The 21,643-nt window shown below is 37.9% G+C and overlaps 1 protein-coding gene across 2 annotated transcripts in view; it reads left to right on the top strand.

Annotated features, from left to right (window-relative positions):
• The window catches only part of MED13L (mediator complex subunit 13L), a 203,299-nt gene that overhangs the window by 6,636 nt on the left and 175,020 nt on the right, over positions 1-21,643 (top strand). For both annotated transcript variants that reach the window (XM_027780866.2, XM_055797996.1), the window contains exon 2: positions 15,464-15,701. In XM_027780866.2, coding sequence (XP_027636667.2) covers positions 15,464-15,701 — 238 coding nt within the window. The remainder of the gene's footprint in view (positions 1-15,463; positions 15,702-21,643) is intronic.

The raw sequence follows: 21,643 nt of genomic DNA, 5'->3' as shown, positions 1-21,643 counted from the left end.
AAATGGAATTAGCCTCTCAAATTCTCAAAAAGTATTTGATTCTTTAGTTATCTTCAACCTGAATTTTATTAGGTTACAAGATAAAAGTAGAAAAGTGATGTTAGAAAGCTTGCTCACTTCCTGCTAATAAAAGATTTCAGGTTTTAAATCACTTGAGTAGTAGGTTTCTATTATGTCCTGTCAGCATATTGGACAATTTAATTATATCTACTAGGGTGTGAGTTTGAAGAAAATGGACCCAGATTTGCAAAGAGATTGGGATGGAGTGACATTCAGTTAGCTTGCCCAGCTTTGGGAGTGGAATAATGAATCTGCGTTGGGTAACTAACCTTCTCTGAATATTGCACAAAGAAAATCATGTATGCAGGAGTGACATTTGCAGTTGAGGACAAAGCATGCCAAAGAATCTCAGGCTAGCCACTAAGAAATATTTGAGTGAGGTTTTCTTAAATCCTGAATATCTTCTGAATGTACACCTATGCTGGGGCTGTGAATCCTTCCCCAATGACTGTGGTCTGATTTTGGTGACAATGCAAGTCCTCTGATGAGATGGCTGTTGCAAACATCAACGTGATTAAGAAAACACTTAAATGTTAAGCTGATGTAGTTACCTAGGATTTTTTTTTTTTTAAATACAGCTTAAGAATCATAATTTTCATTCGCTGTAATACTATCTGAAAACATATATTTCTGGATTTTTCTAAATAATTAATGTAGTATGAACATTATAACCCCAGTTCTCACCCCCCACCCCCCCCCACCCCCCGATTCATTTGATCTTGAATTTTTTCCCCCTTCTGCTTCTGAGAGCACTTCCTCATGTGAATGAGAGTAAAAAAGGAACTCATTAATCCTATGTGTAGACCTTTCTTCTATTATTTTCTTTCTTGGCAATATAGTTCTTTCGGAAAAAATGTAAAGAAACTGAAATTTTTGAGCTTCCAGGGGGGATTGTGGTGCATATGAGATATGTGTTGAATGTATTAACTTCGGCCATTAGATGAAGGAATGGATTTTTGTTTTCATTTGTTTATCTAAGTTTTCAAAAAAGTTATGCCTTTGAAAAGGGGTGTGTGTGTGCAGCTGCACTGCTTTTTAGATACCAAAACCCCATCAATGTTCCTGGAATGCCATACTTTGTAATGAGTTGATCATCTATGCTTGTTTGAAGCTTTCTGTTTATTGGATGAGAACGCTTAACCTGTTCTCTCCACTTTTCTTTGATCACCCTAGGGAATTAAACTTCCCTCCGGCCCACCCCAGTCTTCACTTTAACATCCTTAGTTGTGGCAGCATCCTTTTATCAGGGTTTGACTAAAATATCCCAGCTCATATCAACAACATTGCTACAAATTTTCTCTCCCATCCTGTCACTGGGACCATGTTGCACCTTTCTGCATTCTTTCATAGTCTTCTGCTGGTGTTACATCTCCTCAAAGTTATGTGCTTTCACATCCAAAGCCTTGAGTCCTGTTCCTTCTCTGCTTCTTAGTTTTCACTTGGAACTGACTGTCTCCTGACTCCAATATACACCAGAATCACCAAATTATAAATTGGTATCTCTTGTGTTTTTTTTCTAGCTGTTCCTTTGTATTTGTGGAAGGTTACCAGTTGATGTCTGCAGATGTACTCCACTGTTGTCCTAAAAACCTTTTTCCTAAATTTGTTTGTGGGATCCTACAGACAACCCAATAACACTGAATACATGGTTGGTCTTTTCAGACTGTTGTTAAGGCTGGCAAATATAGTTTTGTATTTCAGATCTGTGTGTATTCATTTGCCATTCTGTGGGTGAGTAATGTGCTTTTTTGTGTAGAGTCTAGGATGGTGGGGTTTCTGACTTGTTGGTGCCATAGTAACACAGATAATATGAAAAAAAAATGCTCTGACTGGAAGCATGCTCATTTGCATATTAACTTGCCAGTTTTAAAAGTACACAGGTGTTTTCAACAGAAGATCCTAAATCAGATCCAAAAGATTTGTTTATATGGAGTATGTATTTATGTGGAGGCATTCTTCTTCAGACCACACTTTTATACCACTTTCAGTTCAAGCTCCCAAGTATTGCTTTAATAGATCCTCTTCCCCTGAGTTTCCCGACATCAGCTGGTAGTTTCAAAGAGAATCCGACTAATAAAAATCTTCTGCCTCTAACAGATTTCGAAATATTACTGAAACATTGTGTTAGGTTCCCTCTGCACAGGGTTGTGAATATACTGCAGGGATAACAGGCCTGTGATAGTAAGAATGACAGCTTGCATCGTTTCCTGCTGTGGCTTCAGCTCGTTACAGTGTCTTGCATTGGTATGATCACTATACTGTAAAACGATAATGATGTCTGAACGTAAACCACTTTGATACCATATAGTACGTTTAACTTTTCAGATCAGGAGGGTTCTTAGCATTTTACCTAGTAAGATGATGCCTGTTTTCTAATATCTCACAAATGTAAAAGGTTTAAGCGGTCTTTCCTTTGGCTCGTGCTGTGAATTTTGCTTAATTTTGGTAAATCCTGACTCTCAGTCTGTTAAAAAAATGTTATTTCTCATTGAGTCGCATGTGGCTTAATTCATGTTCCTGAGCAGAATTGCAGTAGTGTACAGAAATGTGACTTGAGCCTTCAGTGGCATTCCCTCTTTTGTTTCCTTGAGACAGGAAGTTTTGTGTGTTGCTGTTGAATAATGTGCCCCTAGGCAATATTTACATTTATGTGACTAACACAGATCAGCTCAAATATACATAAAGACCTTGTCCCTATACTAAGGAACGTATTTAAACAGCTTATGAAAACGGAGGAAAATGGACAGTCTTCTAAAATTAATTTCTAGTGCAAGATATGACATGCATTTGTGTCACTTCTCATTAAGCACTTACCTCAGCTTGCTTTAGTCAGCTAGTGTTGCAGTTTAGTGTACTATTCTTGTTTATGAGAAGAAAATAATATTAATTGCAGAGGAAAAGGCATGGGTTATTTTCCCTTTTTCATTTTTCTCCCGCCCCCTTCACTCTTCTTCCATGCCTTAGTGACCACAAAATGATTCATAAGCTCACATTTAAGCCTGGATCATGGAACTGACCTAGTGAAAAACTTTCTCCCCTTCTCAATCCCTAGCCAGGTCTGTGTACCCCTTATTCCATTCTCTCTCCCTCCCCATCAAGTTTTGGCAGTGGCATGGATTGAAGCGAGATCAAAGTGGCTGTGTAACCACAATCCATGTCTTAGGGAAGGAAATTTAAAGCTTGTTCAGTAAAACTTGATTTACTTTATCTTTTAGCTTTAAAAGAGCTATGCTGTGGTCAGTGCCGTGTTGTTGCCTGTCCTTATAGCTCCATATTTGCTCATAAAACACAATATTTTGAGAGACCAGAGGACTGAAAACAAATTTTAGAGGAAAACTGTTCTTTACCTACTGACCAGGATTGGCAACCATCTGTTTTTTAGTGACACTGCATTCATAGCTGTGAAACCAAGTTTCAAAATGTGTTGGTTTTTTTCAGTATAAAACCACGACTTTTTTCTTACTGGAGTCTCTGGTTTACTAGGAATTCTTAAGTCTAGTCTAGTGTGTCAGCAATCTCTTAATGTCAGGTTTTTGAGTTTCACTTCACGTATAGCCACAATATAACTGAATTTGTAGGTGGTTCTGGGCGAGTTACAAAACTAATTCCAGGAACATCTTGTAGTGACCATGTCAAGTATTTCTACAAAAAAGTAATTTCTTTGCTGACAGACTAGGTTAATTGGTTAAGTTACTTTAGTCTGAATTTGGTGGTTTCATTTTTAGCCCAGTGTTTCTGGTTATTTAATTTTGTTTGTGTATTTTAATAAAATTTTTACATGAATTCTCTTGTGAATTTCAGTAACTTCCTTCTGGCAAGAACTGCTGGATTCTTGTCTTTGCAGGAATGACAGTAAGAAAGCTGGCAAAATGAATCTACATGACCAGTCATGTGGTGGATTTATTTACTACTTTCTATATTACGGAATATTCATATGAAGCAATTCCTGAGGTGGAGGTTTTTTTAAAGGGCTAAGGGATTTTGGCAGACTGCCTAACAATTTGAGCTTTATTTGATGTCACTGGTCAAGACATTGTTGATGTTAAGGAGTCAGGGCTGTCTGTATTTCTGCACTGTTACTACCTTCCTAGCCTGGAACCAGGAATCTGGGCGAGGGTCCATTTGAGCAGACAGCTATTTTGCTTTGCAGGTCAGTGATGGACACATGCATAGAACAATCATGTGAGCTGTTGTTGGTATTCACAAAGCAGTTCTGCTTAGATGTGGTGTACAAAAATGTTCTAGTTCTGAGCTTTTAAATACAGTTTTTTGTGTAAGGGAAGAAAAGGAACTGCACTCTTTAACTCAGTATGCCGAAGTTTACTCTACTTGGGTTGTTACTTCCTCCAGCCTCCCCCCCACCTTTTTTTTTTTTTCTGCCCATATGTCAGATTACTTGGTTTGGGAAACGTCTGATAGTCTATTGTATGACTGATGTTTGACGTTTCCTTCCTCCAGTTTAAAAAAAAAAAAAAAAAAGTAACAAAGTTAAAGTTGGGGGAAGAGAAAAGATTCCTTTGTTTACTTGCAGATTTGCTTTTATCATCTTTTTTTCATCTGCTGGACAACTTTTCTGTAAGGGTTTGTCTTTTGGGGTTTTTTTTTGTTTTTCTTCTAATTTGGAAAATGGGCAGTTAGTTCTTATTCTGTCTTTTTGAAGGGGACTTGCAAACCTAATCGTTCACCCTGTCTTTTTGAATGAGGGAGGGATTCTTTGGCTAGCAAGTTGCACATTTGTTAGCTTTCTTTTGTGTGCTATCTAGTGTGAAGTGGTAGTTATTTTATTATCTGTTCTCAACCATCTACTCAGAAGTTAAAATATAATTGGTTCCGTTTTGTAAAGAAACTGGCTAAAGCGTTATCTTTTAGCAGGCTCTGTAAAATACTGTTGGTAACCTGACCTGCAGGGTGGTTCACTACCTAAATGTAGGGTTTTCTAAAATGAAAAGATGTTCAAACCCTTCTCTCTCTTTGTCTTGGGAGATGGCATTTTGCTTCCAGGCATTGTATGCTTCCATTGGATACAGCCTGCCTGGGTGTACATTCAGTTCAGACATGGGTAAGCTTATTCCACTTCTTCCCCATAAAACCACCCAAACCAAATAAAAATAGACCACGTCTTGTTTTTAAATGCTTTTGCCTGCGTTGGCTATACTGGGTAGGTATGTTCTGCAAGTACATGGATAGGTCTTGCGTAGTAGCATCCTCTGAAAGGGATTCCTACCTGTTTGGCACCAGTGTTGATGTTCAGATTGGCTTTTCAGTTTCCCTTTCTCATGCTTGGTTGTGAGACTGTAGCAACTTCCCATTTTATGTGTCTGTATTGGTGCAAAACCCAGTAAGTACAAGCGTGTAGAGGTGCACATCTATGTGAGTTTCAATCACGTGCTGACCTGAGAAGATGTTGCTGCCATCTTTCAGTTTCCTCATATTTTTGTGTTGAATATATTTTTTACTCAAAAAGATCTTCTCAAGTAATGGCTAAATCACAGCCCTTTGGCTTCCAGCCATGCTTATCATATTCTGTTTTTACATCTCTGTCTGATGAACTTAGTTACAAACTTACTTATAGTGGAAGAGAGCTGATGAGCCAGGCACCAGTTTGGAACAGTGTACTGATATTTGCTGAACCAGTTAAGGGACTGGAGACTTGGTAACCAAAGCTGTTCACTGAAGGTTAAAGAAGTTGATGTAACTCAAAAATGCCTTTTTTTTTTCTTTGTTGTTTTTATAATTAATTTTTTTACAAGTTCCTGGAGTTGGTCCTGGATGACTGTTACTGTTTTAGTGATGGATGTTTGGTACTGACTTTAAGGATGGCAGATCTGAGAGCTATTTTGAGGGTGATCATTGATGATGCTCCTCATGGGCTGATAAATACTTCAAAGATGCCAGTATGGTACCTCATTAGTTAAATGACAAGGCACAGGAACAGCTTTGTTGAATCAGAACAAAAGTCCATCACAGTGTCCTGTCTAAACGGTAGCCAGCGGTTGTTTGGCCTGCTAGATTTAAAGAAGCATTTTGTGGGTGCCTAGCAGCTGTCAAATTGATATGTTGTCTGTGCCAGCAGCCTGTATTACATGGCTTTTTGTATTTGGGAAGTCACTTAGAGGCTTGCCATGGCTGCTCATAGAAAAGGTGCAATTTTTGTGGGAGAAAAATAGGGGATCCAAAAGATGTGCTGCAAAAGTGTGCTCCCCCCTGTAAACAATAGCATTTTGCTGGAGAAAGAGATGAGTAGGTCAAGGACATAGTAATACTTCCCTTCAATAATCTCCCAGGCTCTATATGTATTTGGTTGAGAGACCTCTTGAACCAGGTAGGTATTTAATAGGTGACTTTTAAACTAGTACCCAAGTTTTTATCCTGACACACAAAGGTCAGCCATCTCATTTTAGTCTTGCATTCTTCTAATTTAATTTGATACTGGGTAGACACCACGAGCAGCTGTTCTCTAGAGACCTTCATAGTTTCCCTTTTAGACCAAACAGTCCTAATTTGTTGTATGTAAAATGCACTTTTTGACCATTCTTGTAATTTTTTTCCTGTTTTCTCTACTTTTTGATGTGGCAAAACAAGAACTGCAGTTAGTGATGAGGGTGCACAGCTATAGGTGAATCCTGGTGGCCTAACAATTTCTGTGTCACCTTCTGTTTCTTTCACAAGAATTTCTACCTTTTGTTTTTGTGTTGCCAACCTGTTTTTGCAGTGGACTCTAGGAAGATACTGTTTCTCTTCCAGTACGTCAGCATGCACTCATTTTCCTTCCATCTGCTGTGTTTTGTTTTAACCTTTTACTATAGTATTTAACCTTGAAGTTCTGTGATGGTTGGGGTACATACCAGCAATTTGGGCCCTTTTATCAGATTACTCAGATTCTTCTATGCTTGCTGCTCAGAACTTTGTTGGTAGCTTCTGCATCTGCCAGAACTGCTGAAATTCAAGCATTAATATTGGAGTCCTTTCATATTTTCCACTGGGAAAGATGTTGAGACTAGTCTGACTTTTGTTTCTTTGAAACAATTTGTTAGTCTTCCTGGCTGCCTCTGCTTCCACATAGGCAGAATCACACTGACATCTAGGAGACTCAGACAAAAATTCCTCATTTCTGTCATTACTGTTTACTTTTTAGGCATAACAGCTCATGCTATTAGGTTGTGGCTTCTAATAATGGTATATGTGGACTCTATTTTGGAAGTATCTTGGTTTTTTGGTCCTCAGTGCTATGATACAATGACTCAGATGTCCCCAGGTACAGAAGTCCATCAGGAAGGTATCTGATAATAGGATTTTGGTTACATCTAAATCCTTCACTGAGACTTGGCAAAGATAAAAGATGACATACAAATGCCCTGATGCTGTTGCTTGTCACAAACAGTTCTGAAGTATAGCATTTAGATAATATGTTCCAGGGGGTATGAAGAAAGAAAGCAGCATGGTATGAAGAGATCTATCCAGTTTGAAAGTAATTTTAAGCACGCTTGCTGCATGCAGTGTTGTGCTCGGTTTCTTGTTGGTTTTAAGAGCAAATGAACAACAACAAAAGGTAATTTTTTCCATCCTTCATTTTTAAGCTTGTTAGTGACTGTCCTTTATCCTTTTTTTTCTCAGCCACTTGACTGTGTGCTTATACAGGGAAAGGTTTAAAGTCAAACATGTCATTCTGCTATTGATCGGTTGCATATTAAGAAGAATGATGCTCAACTCAGCTGGTTGTTCAGCTCTTTGAAGCACCAAGCATGGCAGTTTTCCTGTTGGCCACGGGAGGCTCATTTCAGAAGTAGATTTTTTTGGGATGCTATTTTTTTCCATTTTGAATTCAGAGTATGAAAAACTTTGAAGGACTTGGTTGATGCAGTTATTGCAATGCTTGTCTGCCAGTCGCTTAGCCTAGCAGAAATGTCATTTTGAAGCTGAGCCATGGCTCATTCAGTGCATGATAAGGCCTCTCTTTAATGCCATATGGTTCCTCCCTTTTTAAGGGGCAGAAGGGATAAGCCCTGAGGGAAGGGAACACCAAACATTCCCTGCTTTTTTAAAATGGATAGGATAAAGACGAGAATGTTAATATGTAGTTTAGTAAATGATCTGATTTCAGAAGGCTACACAGGGTTGAGATGGTTGCTTTGCTTTGTTTTGTTTTTTTTAAATCAAGGGAGTTATAGACCCAGGAGTAAAAGATAAGAGAATGTCTGTGTGCAGGTGCTTGTTGCTGCTTCAGTCTTACTGTAGAAAGTTGGGCTATCCAAATAGGAATCTTTCTCAGAGTGTCAAAATAATATATAGCTATGAAGAAAACTATTTTTTTTTTTAGTTAAGCAATCTCCTCTCTTCCTTGATGTGTTTTTTGCCTCTGTTCTTTGGATTCACTTGACAGGAACTTAGACAGATGTTACTAAATATTTCATTTCAGTGGGAGTAGGGGACAAAAGTTCTTGTCAGGGTGTGTGTTTGTCTCTCCCATAAGCTCCTTTTGGTACAGAATATTTTTCAGTCCTCCTGTCTTCGTCCTCTTCGTCCTTCCTCCTTAGTGAGGGGTATCAAGATGACATAAATTTTATCTGGTATTTAAATGGCTTGAGTAGAGTGTGAAATGATATTTTGTTGCTGTGTGAGGATGATGTAGTGAAATGAAATGTTGTAACCAAAACAGATGGTGCTAATCTTGAATCTGTCTGCAAGATCTTATAGCATTTAATTAAAACGGTGGTGTAATTCCCATGACACCTTTAACTACAACTTAAATTCTTGGACTATGAACTAAGGGCTTTCTCACACAGATTTTTACTCATGTGAGTAGTCCTTAGTATGAGTCTCTGGTGGCTTCAGAATAGCTACTTACTTGAATGAAGCTCTTTAAGAAGAGATTCTAATAAAACTGGCAAATATATATACATGTGTATATATATATATGTATATGGCATTTACATTTTTTTATATTCCAATTTGAAACATAAATTGTAGACTAAAGACACTTAGCAACTACAGTATCCTACATAGAAGCAAACAAAAATCTAGATTTGAGAAATTGCTTAGATTGTGCCTGATGTCAGAGGCTGGTAAATAGTGTTTTAAGGTACTGTGAGCAACTTAACCTCTTCCCCTTGGTTAGAAGGGCAAATGCTGAAAGGTTTTTAATTATTATATTCCTTTGGTTAACTGAAACTTGTTTGTAGAGGTATCTGACTTAAATGGTGAGGTGTGGTTTTGTTTTGTGTTTTACCTTACTTCTTTTCTTAAGAGAATTTAGAGAAACTTATGTTTGAAGCACTGTGCAGACCTGAGTTTGAGTAGCACCTTTAGACAGGGAATTGGGAAGTATTTTTTATACCTGGTTTTCGTTTCGTTTTGTTTCAGACAGGAGAACTGAGATAGATAAAATGACCTGAACGATGTCATGTTGAAAAATTGAGAAAGTCAGGGTTGGAGCTGAGGGCCTGTGTGGTAGACGTCTAGATTTTTATTTTTTTAACTCATAAGACCCTTCAAGCCTTTTGTGTAGATCTTTGCCTCCTTTCAAGTATATCTTTCCTATTTTGGAAGTACTGAGGTACCGATTTTCTGGAGGCCTGAATGTGCCTTAGCTTTTCTCACCTTTCTGTACTATATGAAGCAGGAAAAATAACATATGATTATATAATTTTAGCCGTTCTTTTTAATGTAGAGAAGAAGTACAATAATACAGAAGTAACTCTAGTTTACACTTTGTGTGCCCAAATACAACAATTTCTCAAACTTTAGATGCTCTGCCTTTTTCTGGTTCTGCTGTGTCTGTATTCTTGTATAAACTCTCCAGTAGAGCTTTGTGTATTGAAATGGGTGGAATTACTCAAGTCTTCTGGAGATGTTCATTTAAAATTGGTCTGTCCATTTCCCTTACAACATATATAGTCCAAAAAGCATTTGGTGGGGATGAGGAAAAAAAGAGGAGGTGGAAGATGTGTTTTGTTTGTGTTCCATCTGTGAGGACTGCAGAAGAGGAAAATAGTCACAGTGGCTACACAGCACTAATTATATCTTCAGGGTTGCTGGTAGCATGCCAGAATCAAGTTGTGCAGTGTGAAATGTTACTGGGGAATTGTGATTTTTAGCAGCCTAAACGCTGCCAATGTGAATGGAGCACTAGGAGATCAGCAGAAGACCCTTCCTGCCTGTCTGTTATTCTGATGTAAGCCTGAGGGAGGAAGAAGAATCAGAGCTTAGGTTTTATTTCTACTAGGAATTTACGGTTCTGGATGCTGTCCTGGAGTTAAAATGGCAACAGCCCTCAGCTGTTGCAGATAGATTCAATGGTGTCTGTATTTAGAGCATCAGACTAATGGTAGTAAAAGAAAGTGCTAATTTGCTTTCTGTCTTTCTTCTGCTTGCTTGTGTGTATAGGGGATATCAGAGGTTTGAATACTCTTAGTTCATTTGTTTTGAAGCTGTTTAACTGTGAAGACAGTCACCTAGGTGGAAGGAAACCTGTGTTTGCAGTCCTTTTCAAAGGACTATAAATGACATTCAGTGGCCATGTTTCCGAATGAAAGCCTTGGCATGGCTGTTTTCATTACTGCCTATCTCTTGGTTATGTTTTGGGTGGTTTTAGATGCCTATATGGAGTTTTGACATTTGAATGCACTCTGCTACCCTGATAGCTGATTTTGAATACATTAGAAACAGATCTTTCTGTGTCTTGGGAATTTTACTGTAAAAAGTTGAATGTTAGTAAAGATTTTGGATAGTACCGTTAAACAGAGAGATCTGATTTCTGTTTCCTTACAGGCTTAGCCTAGTGTATTTAGAGTGGGCAACTTACAAACGCTTTATTCTGTGTCCAATCTCAGTTAACTGAATTTAGAAAAAAATAAATTTTTAAAAGGCCCCTCTTATCTGAGTTCAACCCTTCACAGTCCTCCAAAACATATGTTCCTTTAGAAACCAAAGCAAAGGTCTCTTGTGTTACGCATGATTTACTAACAATGTTGGTTAATAGTATGTAATTCTAAGTTCTTTTTTTTGTCAGGCTTTTTAGTGTAAAGAACATTGTAGCAACCATAATAAGCTAAGACTACACATATGGGAAAAGATGCAAGAAACATAATAGATTACATCGCCTGGCAAGACTTCTGCTTTGTTCTGTATTCATTTCTAACCAGCCGTAAGTAAAATGGCATGGTTACAGTTTTGTCCTCAGGTTAGCGATCTTGGTTTTTATCTCAGTGAGTATTTCAGGCTGCTTTAAAACCAGGAGCCTTACTGAAAAGAGCAGCTCTACACTCCCTGACCTGCTTTGCTGTCTGCTGTCTTACTGGTACAAGCATCTTTGTGGCTATGTAATGAATTGGGTATAGGACTAATCTGAGTAGGGGGAAAAAGTTTAATGTAATATTTCTGATTTTTAGTCAGTTCATTTCTGTGTGAATCCATGCAAACAGCAGCACTGCGGTAAAGTGGAAGTAGTGGTAAAGCCAGGAGCAGGTGACTGATGCAGCGAAGGCAGGCCAGTCCAGCACTGCTTTTGGCACCAGTGCTTGCTTGTGTTGGTTTAAGGTGTACATTAACAACAGTCTCTGTGTGCAATTTTAATGTTCTGTTTTATCTGATTGGAGCTGTCACTGAAAGGGGAGATCCCACTCCACTGCTGCTCTCATCTGTGTGTTCTCACTCCTGTCTGCTCTAGTGATTATGTGGCTGCAGGGTAAGCTGTCAGTGTGCTGATCTGATAGATGTTTTTCGTTCTTTTTGTTTCTCATCTTTAAATTGGTGAACTGATTCCAACCAAACCCATTCACCTAATGTCTGCATGATCACCAGATCTAGTGTCAGACAGGGAGATGGAAATGCGTGGCTGGGGATGAGGGAGAGGCTGCCATTTTGGTAGCAGCCTGTGTTTGCTGCTGATTAAGCATAGATGAAACCGCGTTTAGTTCTTCAGTGCAGTCACCAGAACCATAGGCCATTGGCTGTCTTGTCTGTAAAAACCTTGCTGCAGAATGAGCCCTTTTAAAACTAGTAATGTTTGTTTCTTTAAATAAAGTGTTTTTTAAAAAAAAAACTTCATGTGGCTGCAGATGTTTTCCCTGTAGTGTGTTAAATACTTTACACAAAATATCTGTAGAGGCATAGAATATATGTAAGTGTTCCTGGTGCAATCTTCTCTTGTGTGCTACTTCTGGATTCAGATCTTCTTTGAATTCAGTTTTAATTAACATGAGGACAAAATATAGAAGTTCTGAGGATTAGTATTGATGCTTACCTATTAAAAATTTAAACAGAAACAGACATATCCAAATAAATGCACTGAATCACATTTCTACAACTTTGACCAGGAAACGGTGTGTGACTTCTCATTTTATGCTGCTACTAAGTTCAAAACCCCTAGTACTTGTCTCTTCTTAAGAGTCACTTTCTGTGCAGGTGGTCACTAGTGATCCTGGTTAGCTCTAGTAGCTTGTTAGTCCTCATAGACTGTAGAATTAGACACTTCAGAAGTTTGTTAGTGTAGAATTAGATTGGATTCGGCTCTGCTGATTTCTCTGTGCTTTTCTTGACTATATTTCATCCATAGTATGGATAGGATGCTATGGGTTGATACCTCTGAGCTGCCAGAAGGTTGCAAGAGCTTGCCTGCTGTTTCAAACACCTGATCTCTACTTGTTGCTGCTTTGATCAAGTGAGTGGTGCTGCTGAGTAACCTTTTTTTGATCAGTTGGGGTTTCGGGGGTTTTGTTTTTGTCATCCTCCTATTCAATGTTCCGTGTGACTTGCCATATGTTCCTGGTGCATTATGACATAAATGTTTAAAGAGGTATTTATTTTCCTAGGTTGCCTATGCTGGTACTAATCTTTGGTGTTTTCTGATTCCTAGTCATATTCATTATATTGTTTTGGAAACTGCACATTCCTTTTCCACGCTATAGATAGAGATCCATGTGGAACAGATGTAGATGTTTTGGAGGAGTGCGTGTGAGTACTTTCTCCTAGAATATTATGTAACGTGAGGTATTCCAGTGCTATGCAGCACCCTACTGTGAAAAAAAAAAATGTTGTCCTTCCCTTTTGCCTCTTCCTCCCCCATTGCCGTGCCCTCTTGTGCCAGGAACATGGCATACGTGCTCTGCATCTCAGCCAGTCCTGACTATCTTTCTTGATTTGCTTTTCTGTAGTTCCTCAACACTTTGAATGGAGAATCAGCATTTTTGCCTGGGTGCTAAAGCAATAGTGCTGGCTGTAGAAATCTTCAACAGGGATGATCCAGTACTGTCTGATTTCACCACCGCTGGTGTCCTGCTGACATGATACATGATGGTAGTATTGCTTCCGCAATGTGGAGCTGAAGGTGGCTGGTGGTTGAGGGGCATGCAAAAAGTAAAAACAATTTCACTGCTGCTTAGTGTTTTGTTAGGTTTTTATTGGTTTTGTTTTTTTCCCCTTCCTTGCAGAGGTCCGCTACTCTATTCCTGAGGCCTCTTCAGAGGAGAATTAAATAGGCAATCTGGATAATCAGTGTTTGGGGAAATAGCCCTTGAGGCATAGTCACAGGAACTTTAGTCATGGGCCAGAAGCCGCCTGTGCTAGGCACTGTACAGGTGGAATGAGGTGAAACTGTTTTAGAAGATATATTTATAAGATAAAAGAAATACAAGTGCTTTTTTGCTTGTGGTGTTGGCATGATGAACATCACCTTTAGCTCCTCATAGTGAACCAGCTAGCTCTGGAACAAGTAACAGCCTGCTTCCAGTTTTCCAGAGGTGAGGGAAAGTAAATTTTAGAGTTTAAACTTCTAAATGAGCAAAGTTTGTGAATTTGAAAGGGGAAATCCTTCTGTGAGACATGTAGTATGTGTTTTGGAGGAGTGGTGTAGGCCAGTAGGTTAAATGCCCTTGTGCAGATGATGAAAATAGGAGTATGTGATTTGCAAATGTTTTCTTTTCTTTAGGAGTAAAAAATCACCCTTGTTGGTATTTTTGATATGTACTGTCCAGAGAAAGGAAAGTTTAGATACAGCTAATTTATTACTTTCGCGGGGTGAGCGTTCCTGTAGGTAGTGTTGCCACTGCTGTGTCTTTTCTCCCTGGCAATGACTCTTCTCGTCAAAGGTGTAGGTACTGTATTTGAGTTTTTGCAGCCTGTTCCTGTAGACCAGCTGGCTTTTCCTGCGGGACCACTGTAGACCTGAGCACACGGCTATTTTTAAGCAGCAAGGTGGAGATGTGAATACTGTAAATGAAGTAGTGAGGGACTAACAGCAGTGAGAATGTGGTAACATGGGTTAGAAACTAGAGTACAAGCCCACTGTGAACACAGAGTATATACATACCATGTCTTTATTTGATAATGATGCTCATGCTAGCTAGTCTAAAACTCACACAATATTCCCCCGTGTGTCTTGGGCAGGCTCCCAGAGCCAGTGGAGAGGAGCAACAATCCTAGGAAACTGGGGAAAAAGCAGGAGGGGAAACCAGGCAGCAGGCTGGGGAGGGGAGAGGAAGAGTGTGATCTGTAGGGTAACAGAAGTAGATAAAAAGGTAACAATCTGGATGTTTCAAATAAGGGAAACTGAATGTGACAGCTGTGAGTATCTGCTATTAAAGATGAAAAGAAATAAAAAAAACCCATTAGAACGTTTTCTTTGCTGACCTGGTTCTAGCTGCCAACTGTTTCATGGTTTGAGTACTTTGGCAGCTTCTTCTCTGGCAATTGTTTACTCATACTGCTATGCAGTGGGACACTTGCATTCCTTAAGAATTTTCCACCTGTGTGGAAGAAAATTTTCCCTAAATGTCTGGGTGGCCATTTCACTGTTCTTTTTATTTTTCCTTGATGGTTAATAAGAGAATTCTGTCTGGTCAAGAGACAGTAAATGGCAGCTTTCCTTATTCTGTTCTTGTTCATTTGAGCAAAATAAAAGTAAAAAGCATGTTTGGTAAACCTGTAACATCACAATATGAAACTGTATTTCACCGTTTTCAGCAAGTCACTTATGTCCGGTAGTACTTTCTGTTTGTGACTTTCAAGTGGTCAACATTTGGGCTGACGCTGGACTCACGTGACCACCAAGTATGTAGGGAACGGGCCTTATTCCCTCTCCCTGTTTTTTTCCTTCTACCTTGTAAGCTTACAATAAGATAACAGTGAGGTTAGAAATGAATGAATCTGCTGGAAATGTCTCAAGTTGTGGTGAAAAATCTAAATGCAAGGGTAAGCCAGGTTTATTCAGTACTGTTTCTAAATTTTTTTTCCTTGAGGTCAGAAAAGAGGAAAATATGGTAACAGGAGGAGTTTTTAACTTCAGCTGCTTAGAGCTAAATTCTAGGAATTAAACAATGAAAATGAAACAAACCAATACTGTGAACATAACTAAATTTTGAAATTGTGATTTAATGTCTTTTTTTGCGTTCATTTGTTTTCTCCATAGGCTGAACTCACAGGCATCAAATGGCGTAGGTACAATTTTGAAGGTCATGGGGACTGTGGCCCTATCATTTCAGCCCCAGCACAGGATGATCCAATTCTGCTCAGCTTCATCCGCTGCTTGCAGGCCAATTTGCTTTGTGTGTGGCGCCGTGACGTCAAACCGGATTGTAAGGAACTATGGATATTCTGGTGGGGAGATGAACCAAATCTTGTAGATGTGATACATCGTGAACTGCACAGTAAGTTTCTCTCTTTCATTGTTTCTTGATGTATTTATATTTTTTCCAGTGAAAAAGGATCTTTGTCATTACTTGCTACCATGTGTGATTTTTGTCACAATTTGTGTCTTTAAGACCTAAAGGGAAAGACAAAGCTTGCAAATTTGACTTTACTGCTGCAAGTGATCTGCATATGATGTGCAAAAAGAAATGCTAAATGAACTTGGGAGACTTGCATCCAACATCATTACTTAGATTTATTTTTTTTTTGTGTGACATCTCGGATGCACAGTAAAATTAGAGTAAAATCTAGTTCAAAGGATAATAATAATAAAAATAAACTCTAGCATAAGGTACTAGTTGAAGGAATAAAAAACCTGTACTGTAGAGGCGGGTATACTCCATGTCACCACAGCTAAATCTGCAAGGTCAGAACTTGCAATATTGGTCATGGTACAGGATTTGAGCATAAATGGAGGCAAGCTGCAACAAGTGAATGTAATAAAAGGAAGGAAAGGAAAGGTAGGGCGAAGGTGGTAACAATAAAGTTCAAGTGATTGTAAGTTTTATGCAATTGGATTGTCCTTAGTGTCTCCAGAATGTGTAGCCTTAAAATGATAGAACGAAACCAACTTTACCTGTCATGATCCCTTTTGGATTTGACTCTATCCACTATATATTAATTTCTTTGCAATGGTGTATAGTTGTTATGAGTAAACCTAGTTTGTCTGAAAACATTGACTTTTAAATGATGCCTTATTAGACTGCATGAATTTTACCTCTATTTTACCACTTGGTGTCTTGAATGAAAATAACTGAAGTTCACCAATCCTGGAGTAATAATAGTAATTAAAAAAAAACAACCCAAACCAATAATCAGGATCAGTTCCTGTTTTTTTTTTCAATAAATTTTCATCCTGGTAAGCCTTTAGACTTTCTCATTACTTGGTGATAAAACTTGTATGCTAGTTCAAATATATCGAATATTGTATTTGTCCAGTGTGCTTTAGGTGTCCTTTATCCCCCTGCCTCTACCCCACACTGTGTTGGTCCTGGGTTATGGTATGTTTGCTTTCTTACTCATTACCCTGTTCTAACCACCTATCTTCAGACTGTAACAAACCTCATACATTCATGAATACCAGATTGTTTATTTGGTAATAATAGCTTGTGAAATCACAGATATGAAACACTCTGTGTATCTTCAGGCGTATTTCATGCAGGTAGTTATGTGATCATGTATAATTAAATAGATTGCTCAGAAGTGCTGCACCGAGCCATTCCACTGACATTAATTTTTTATGAGGCACCTGTTTTGAATGAAGGCATGGGTAATATTTCTACTTACCCAGCAAATCTTTAATAATATATGCTTTTCTTTTTGTGAAATACAGTTTATTTAATATTTCAAATGCAGTATATGGGACTTAAGTGTCTTTTTATTTGAGGGGAGTTGCAGGTGATAGCTTTTGTTTCTGTTGTAAATTGATGTAGCTTGTTTATGTCTGACATCTTGGTTACTACAATATAATGCTACTTCCAGCGATTGGAAGTATGGTGAAGCATTTAAATGTATGAATAGCTGAATCTGCTTGAGTATAGTATGGGACAGAGTATAGCAAATGGAGAATAGCATAACTTTGAGACCTTTTTTTGCCTGTTCCAAAATTTTATGAAGCATCTGGGATGAAGCCTTCAGTACAGTGACTTTTTAGTACAATGAAGTCTGAAAATTGTCTGCAAGAGCACTGTTTTTTAAATGTCAACAGCAACAGTATCACTCCAGTAAAAACAGTCTCAGTGTAGTATGTTTCACAACACAAAAGATACAAGAAGATATATCTATGCTGGTACAATAGCACTGTCATTGAGTGATGCTTATTTGCGGTGCTGTCTCTAATTTAAGTGGAAAATCTCAAAGGAAAAGGTTGTACAGAGGGGTGTGAAGAAGTGCGAAGCTGAGGTTGGAGATGGACAAAGCACTGCCTAACTCATTTAGGGGAATAAAATACGTGATAATTAAAAGATGAAATACGCCCCTGCTGTCAGGACCCTACAAGAATTTGGGAATTATCTCCTTTTCTGCTTCCTTCCACTGCAGGTTTTGGTATTCTTTGTAGTGTGTGTGAATCATATAATGATAGGTTACTACTTCTATATTAAAAGCACATTGAAACCCTCAAAGTGACTTATCAGATAATAGTTCAAAGTGATGTAAATTGTAAAAGTGTTATAAATTTTACTGCTGATAGGGCTGCCTTGCTCTCTTTAGTAGTATTCTAGAGTTGAAACATCAGTATTGACAAAATACTGAACATCAAATTCTGCTGGAATGAGTGAGGCATTTATGTACATTGATTCCGTGAAATATGATGAAGGACACTGTGTTCAATGTTTCATGCAAGTAGCAAGGCAGAAGAAGAAACAAGGTTATTTTGCTTTTTATTGTATAAGCAGACCACAGTACTGAAATATTTGATAGTTGAAGTTGGTTTCTTGAGTCTACATGCCCTTGACGATATAAAGGACTTTGCATGTTGGGTACAAACAGAAAATAGGTAAGTTACTGAAGCACAGTCATTGACTTGCCTGACAGCTGAGCCACTATAGCATGCTGTTTGTTTTGGTATAACCTAGTCATTAAATAAACTGCTTAAAATCTTTTTTGTACAGGTTGGATTTTCACTGTGGTCAGTAACTTACAGCTCAATGACCAGAGCTTTGGTTTTGTGATTGTACTCGGACATTTAGGAGCACACCTCCCAGAAATGGGGTACTGCAAATCCAAGTGAAAGACTAGGGTATATCCAAAACATTTTCAGGTTTACAAATCCTGTCTTTTGAGATGTATGAACTTTAGGAAATAATGGCTTTTAGTAAGATCATTAATTTTTACCAAGTATGAAGTTGCTCACAATGTTTTGAATTTCTCTTTTGCTGCCTAGGACTTGTGCTTTAAATGTGAACTTTTTATTAGGGTAATAAAAATTCAGTGGCAACTTCTACATTTAAGGCTTTATCTCTTATTCATTCAAGTCTCAATTAGAACTATTGATCTTTTTGAGTAACAGAGTCTCACTCAAATAATATTGTGTGACATTTAGTACTTCTGTTAAACAAATGGGAAGTACAGACTGAGACTTTTCTACAAACTGTGTGGGTTGCCTTATCTTTATAACATTCAAGATAGATGCTTTTGGAAGCAGCAATCTGCCTTTAATAAAAGCATTTTAAATAGTCATAGGGAAAACAACTTAGTAGTTCTAAACAGCAGGTACTAGGAACAGTTGTTTAGCTATTAGCTTTCCAAAACTGTGTAGGTAATTATAATGCTGTCATGGGAGATTAAGTAAAAACAATTATTTGCAGAACAGCTATAGATCAGTTAAGTAGTTAGATTAGCTAGACAGCTGTGAATTTCATAGGTGTGTCTCTTGCACATACTCCTACATTTCTTTTTCCTGCCAGCCGTAGCTGTTGTGTTCTGTGTTCTATTATGATTTAATTTAAAATTAAGAAAGATGCAAGATCTTTATTCTGTCCCAATTGAAAAAAGCTAATTGGTATGGGGTCACTGAATGGGAGAAAAAAATTGAGTGTATTTTTTGAGAAGTTGGGAGTGTTTTAGTTTGTGGAAGCTCTGTTTTCTCAGAGATAAATGCTATTTAACGATACTACTACCTGAAGAGGTTTGACAAGTGTTACAGCTGCTGTACCTTTTCCCATAATTTTTTTTTGTTTGTATTTTGGGTTTTCTTTTAAATCATGCAGAAGAAAAGGAATAGAGACGAGGTAGTATCTACTGTTGGCAGGTTTTTTGGACAGGGAAGTTGTAGTTTTGCAAGCTGTAGTGATGTCATTTGCATTTGGTGACCAAATGCCATCTGGAGCACCACAGAGAATTTATACTTGATTCTTGTGGGTGGTTTTTTTTTTTTCTATTCTCTGACCCACCTGCCTTGTACCCTCTGCATTCCACATAGATTATAAGCAGGTCATACCTGTTCCTTAGTTGCCTTCTCTGCTTTTCCAAAGAAAACTTGTCTGACAGTTTTGTCTATAAACTTGTAATCTGCATATTGAGTTTATGGATATATTCAGCTTTGTTGCATCTGTGGTACAAAATACTTGACTTGTCAGGAATAATGCAGGGATTATGATGTGTAGCACTACTGAGAATATAGTTTTGGTGACTGTAAACATGACCCTGGAGATGGACTCTGGAGACTGTCAGAAGGTTAGACAGTATCTTGAAAATAAGTAAGTTCCTGGTATTTGATATAAGGATGCAGTTTCATTCAAAGAACTAGAAACTTAATGGCTTGTTTGCTTCTAATCGCTGATTCTGGTAGGCGTTTGGGGTTGCCATTGTGTCTTCCTCTGAACAAGACAAACTAATATGAGGAACTTAAGGCATCAGTAAGAACCCCCAGACACATGTCTGTACCCTCCAGCCATTACTGCTGGCCTCAGCAATGCATAGCACAGAAGTAAAAACCCCATATTGTGACAGGTGCTTCATCATATAGTTTCAAAATAGAAGCCTAACAGTACAAAGCTCCTTGAGAGAAAATAAACACAATTTTAGCACTTTACTACTCTTGGGACAATCATCCTTGAAGTGCTGGTAAAGTTGCAGTTAACTCTTGACTCACTCTCACTTAAAATTAACTTAAAGATATTTTCCTCTCAAATCAGATTAACAATTATTTCTGTGCAACTTTTTTGTTGCAAGGGGAAAGACTTTTGGGGGAAAGTTACTTTTTTTCTGTGGGCTGAATTCTTTTGAGCCAAACCCTTTGTTTTTTATGTATTGTCTGGTATATTGCACTTGATCCATTGAGTTGCTGGAGCTGCTTCCCCCCGGAAAAGATACTAATAAACTTTGTACTACATTGCATGTAGAACATTAGAGTTTTATTGGAAACTCTTAGGAAGAGTGGATTATCTTGAATTAATAAGGTAAATTGTTACTGCTCATGATATTCACAGCTTGGGAAGTTTAAAAATGTAGTTAAAACTTGATCTGTGACAGGAGAACATGGACCTTCAGTTCATTCCTGTTTATAAATTCTTGGCATATCAGGCCAATGTGGTTGTAATCCCCATGCGCTGATAAAAGTTGAGGAAAAAATGTTAGCTGTAAGAAGGACCTTTTGTAAATCCACTTTAGACCATATAGTTGTAGCCCAGACTTAATTTCTGCTATTGTTTCTTTACCTGAATGGTTAGATTTTCACCTACGTGAAAACAGAGCATGCCAGGTATGTTTTCAAGGATGTTTCCTGAGAAGAATAACTTGCCAGAGCTCAGTTTAGGTGTTTTTATTACAGCTAGGTAGGGCTCTTGATACTCACTGACAAACTTCCAGATTTCAAAGTTTATTTTACAAGTTAAGTCTTCTACATTAAGTAAATGTTCAACCTATAAATGTTAGCTAGATGGTGTTTTTCAGTATTTGTTAGGGATGTAAAGAAAAATAATGGAAAACTTGAATTTTGGAAAAAAAAAAGACATCTTTTTCCCCCCCCTGCTAATATAAAAGAGGATAAAGGAGTGAGAAGTCTCCTTTACTTCCATTTCATTTAAAAATAGTCTGTTTAAGGTTCTTTCAAGGTACTCTGTTTGGTTTACTGTAGTTGTAAGGAGTTGGGGAGATAAAAAAAGATGTGTAGTGAGTTATGTTAATTATTGAATGAGAAAACATTCCTGTCTGTCAAAACAAATACTTTAAATATTCTTGATTTTATGTATTGCTTCACATAAGTACCCCTTCCTGCAAAATGGGTATACAAATTAATAGTATTGCTTTTAATGAAAGTGCTGTTAAATCTTTCATTCTATTATAAGATTATGGAAGTGGGAAAGAAGGGAGTGTTTTGCTGCTGAAATTGCTTTATGGCTGGCTTTGATACTCTCTTGAAATTACCAAAAGGTTATCTCCATGTTTCCTTCTTTGATAG

Source organism: Falco peregrinus, chromosome 2 (genome assembly GCF_023634155.1).
Source record: "Falco peregrinus isolate bFalPer1 chromosome 2, bFalPer1.pri, whole genome shotgun sequence".
Lineage (NCBI taxonomy): Eukaryota > Metazoa > Chordata > Aves > Falconiformes > Falconidae > Falco > Falco peregrinus.
The sequence above is the reverse complement of the archived record's forward strand: the minus strand, read 5'-3'. Positions and strand labels throughout refer to the sequence as shown.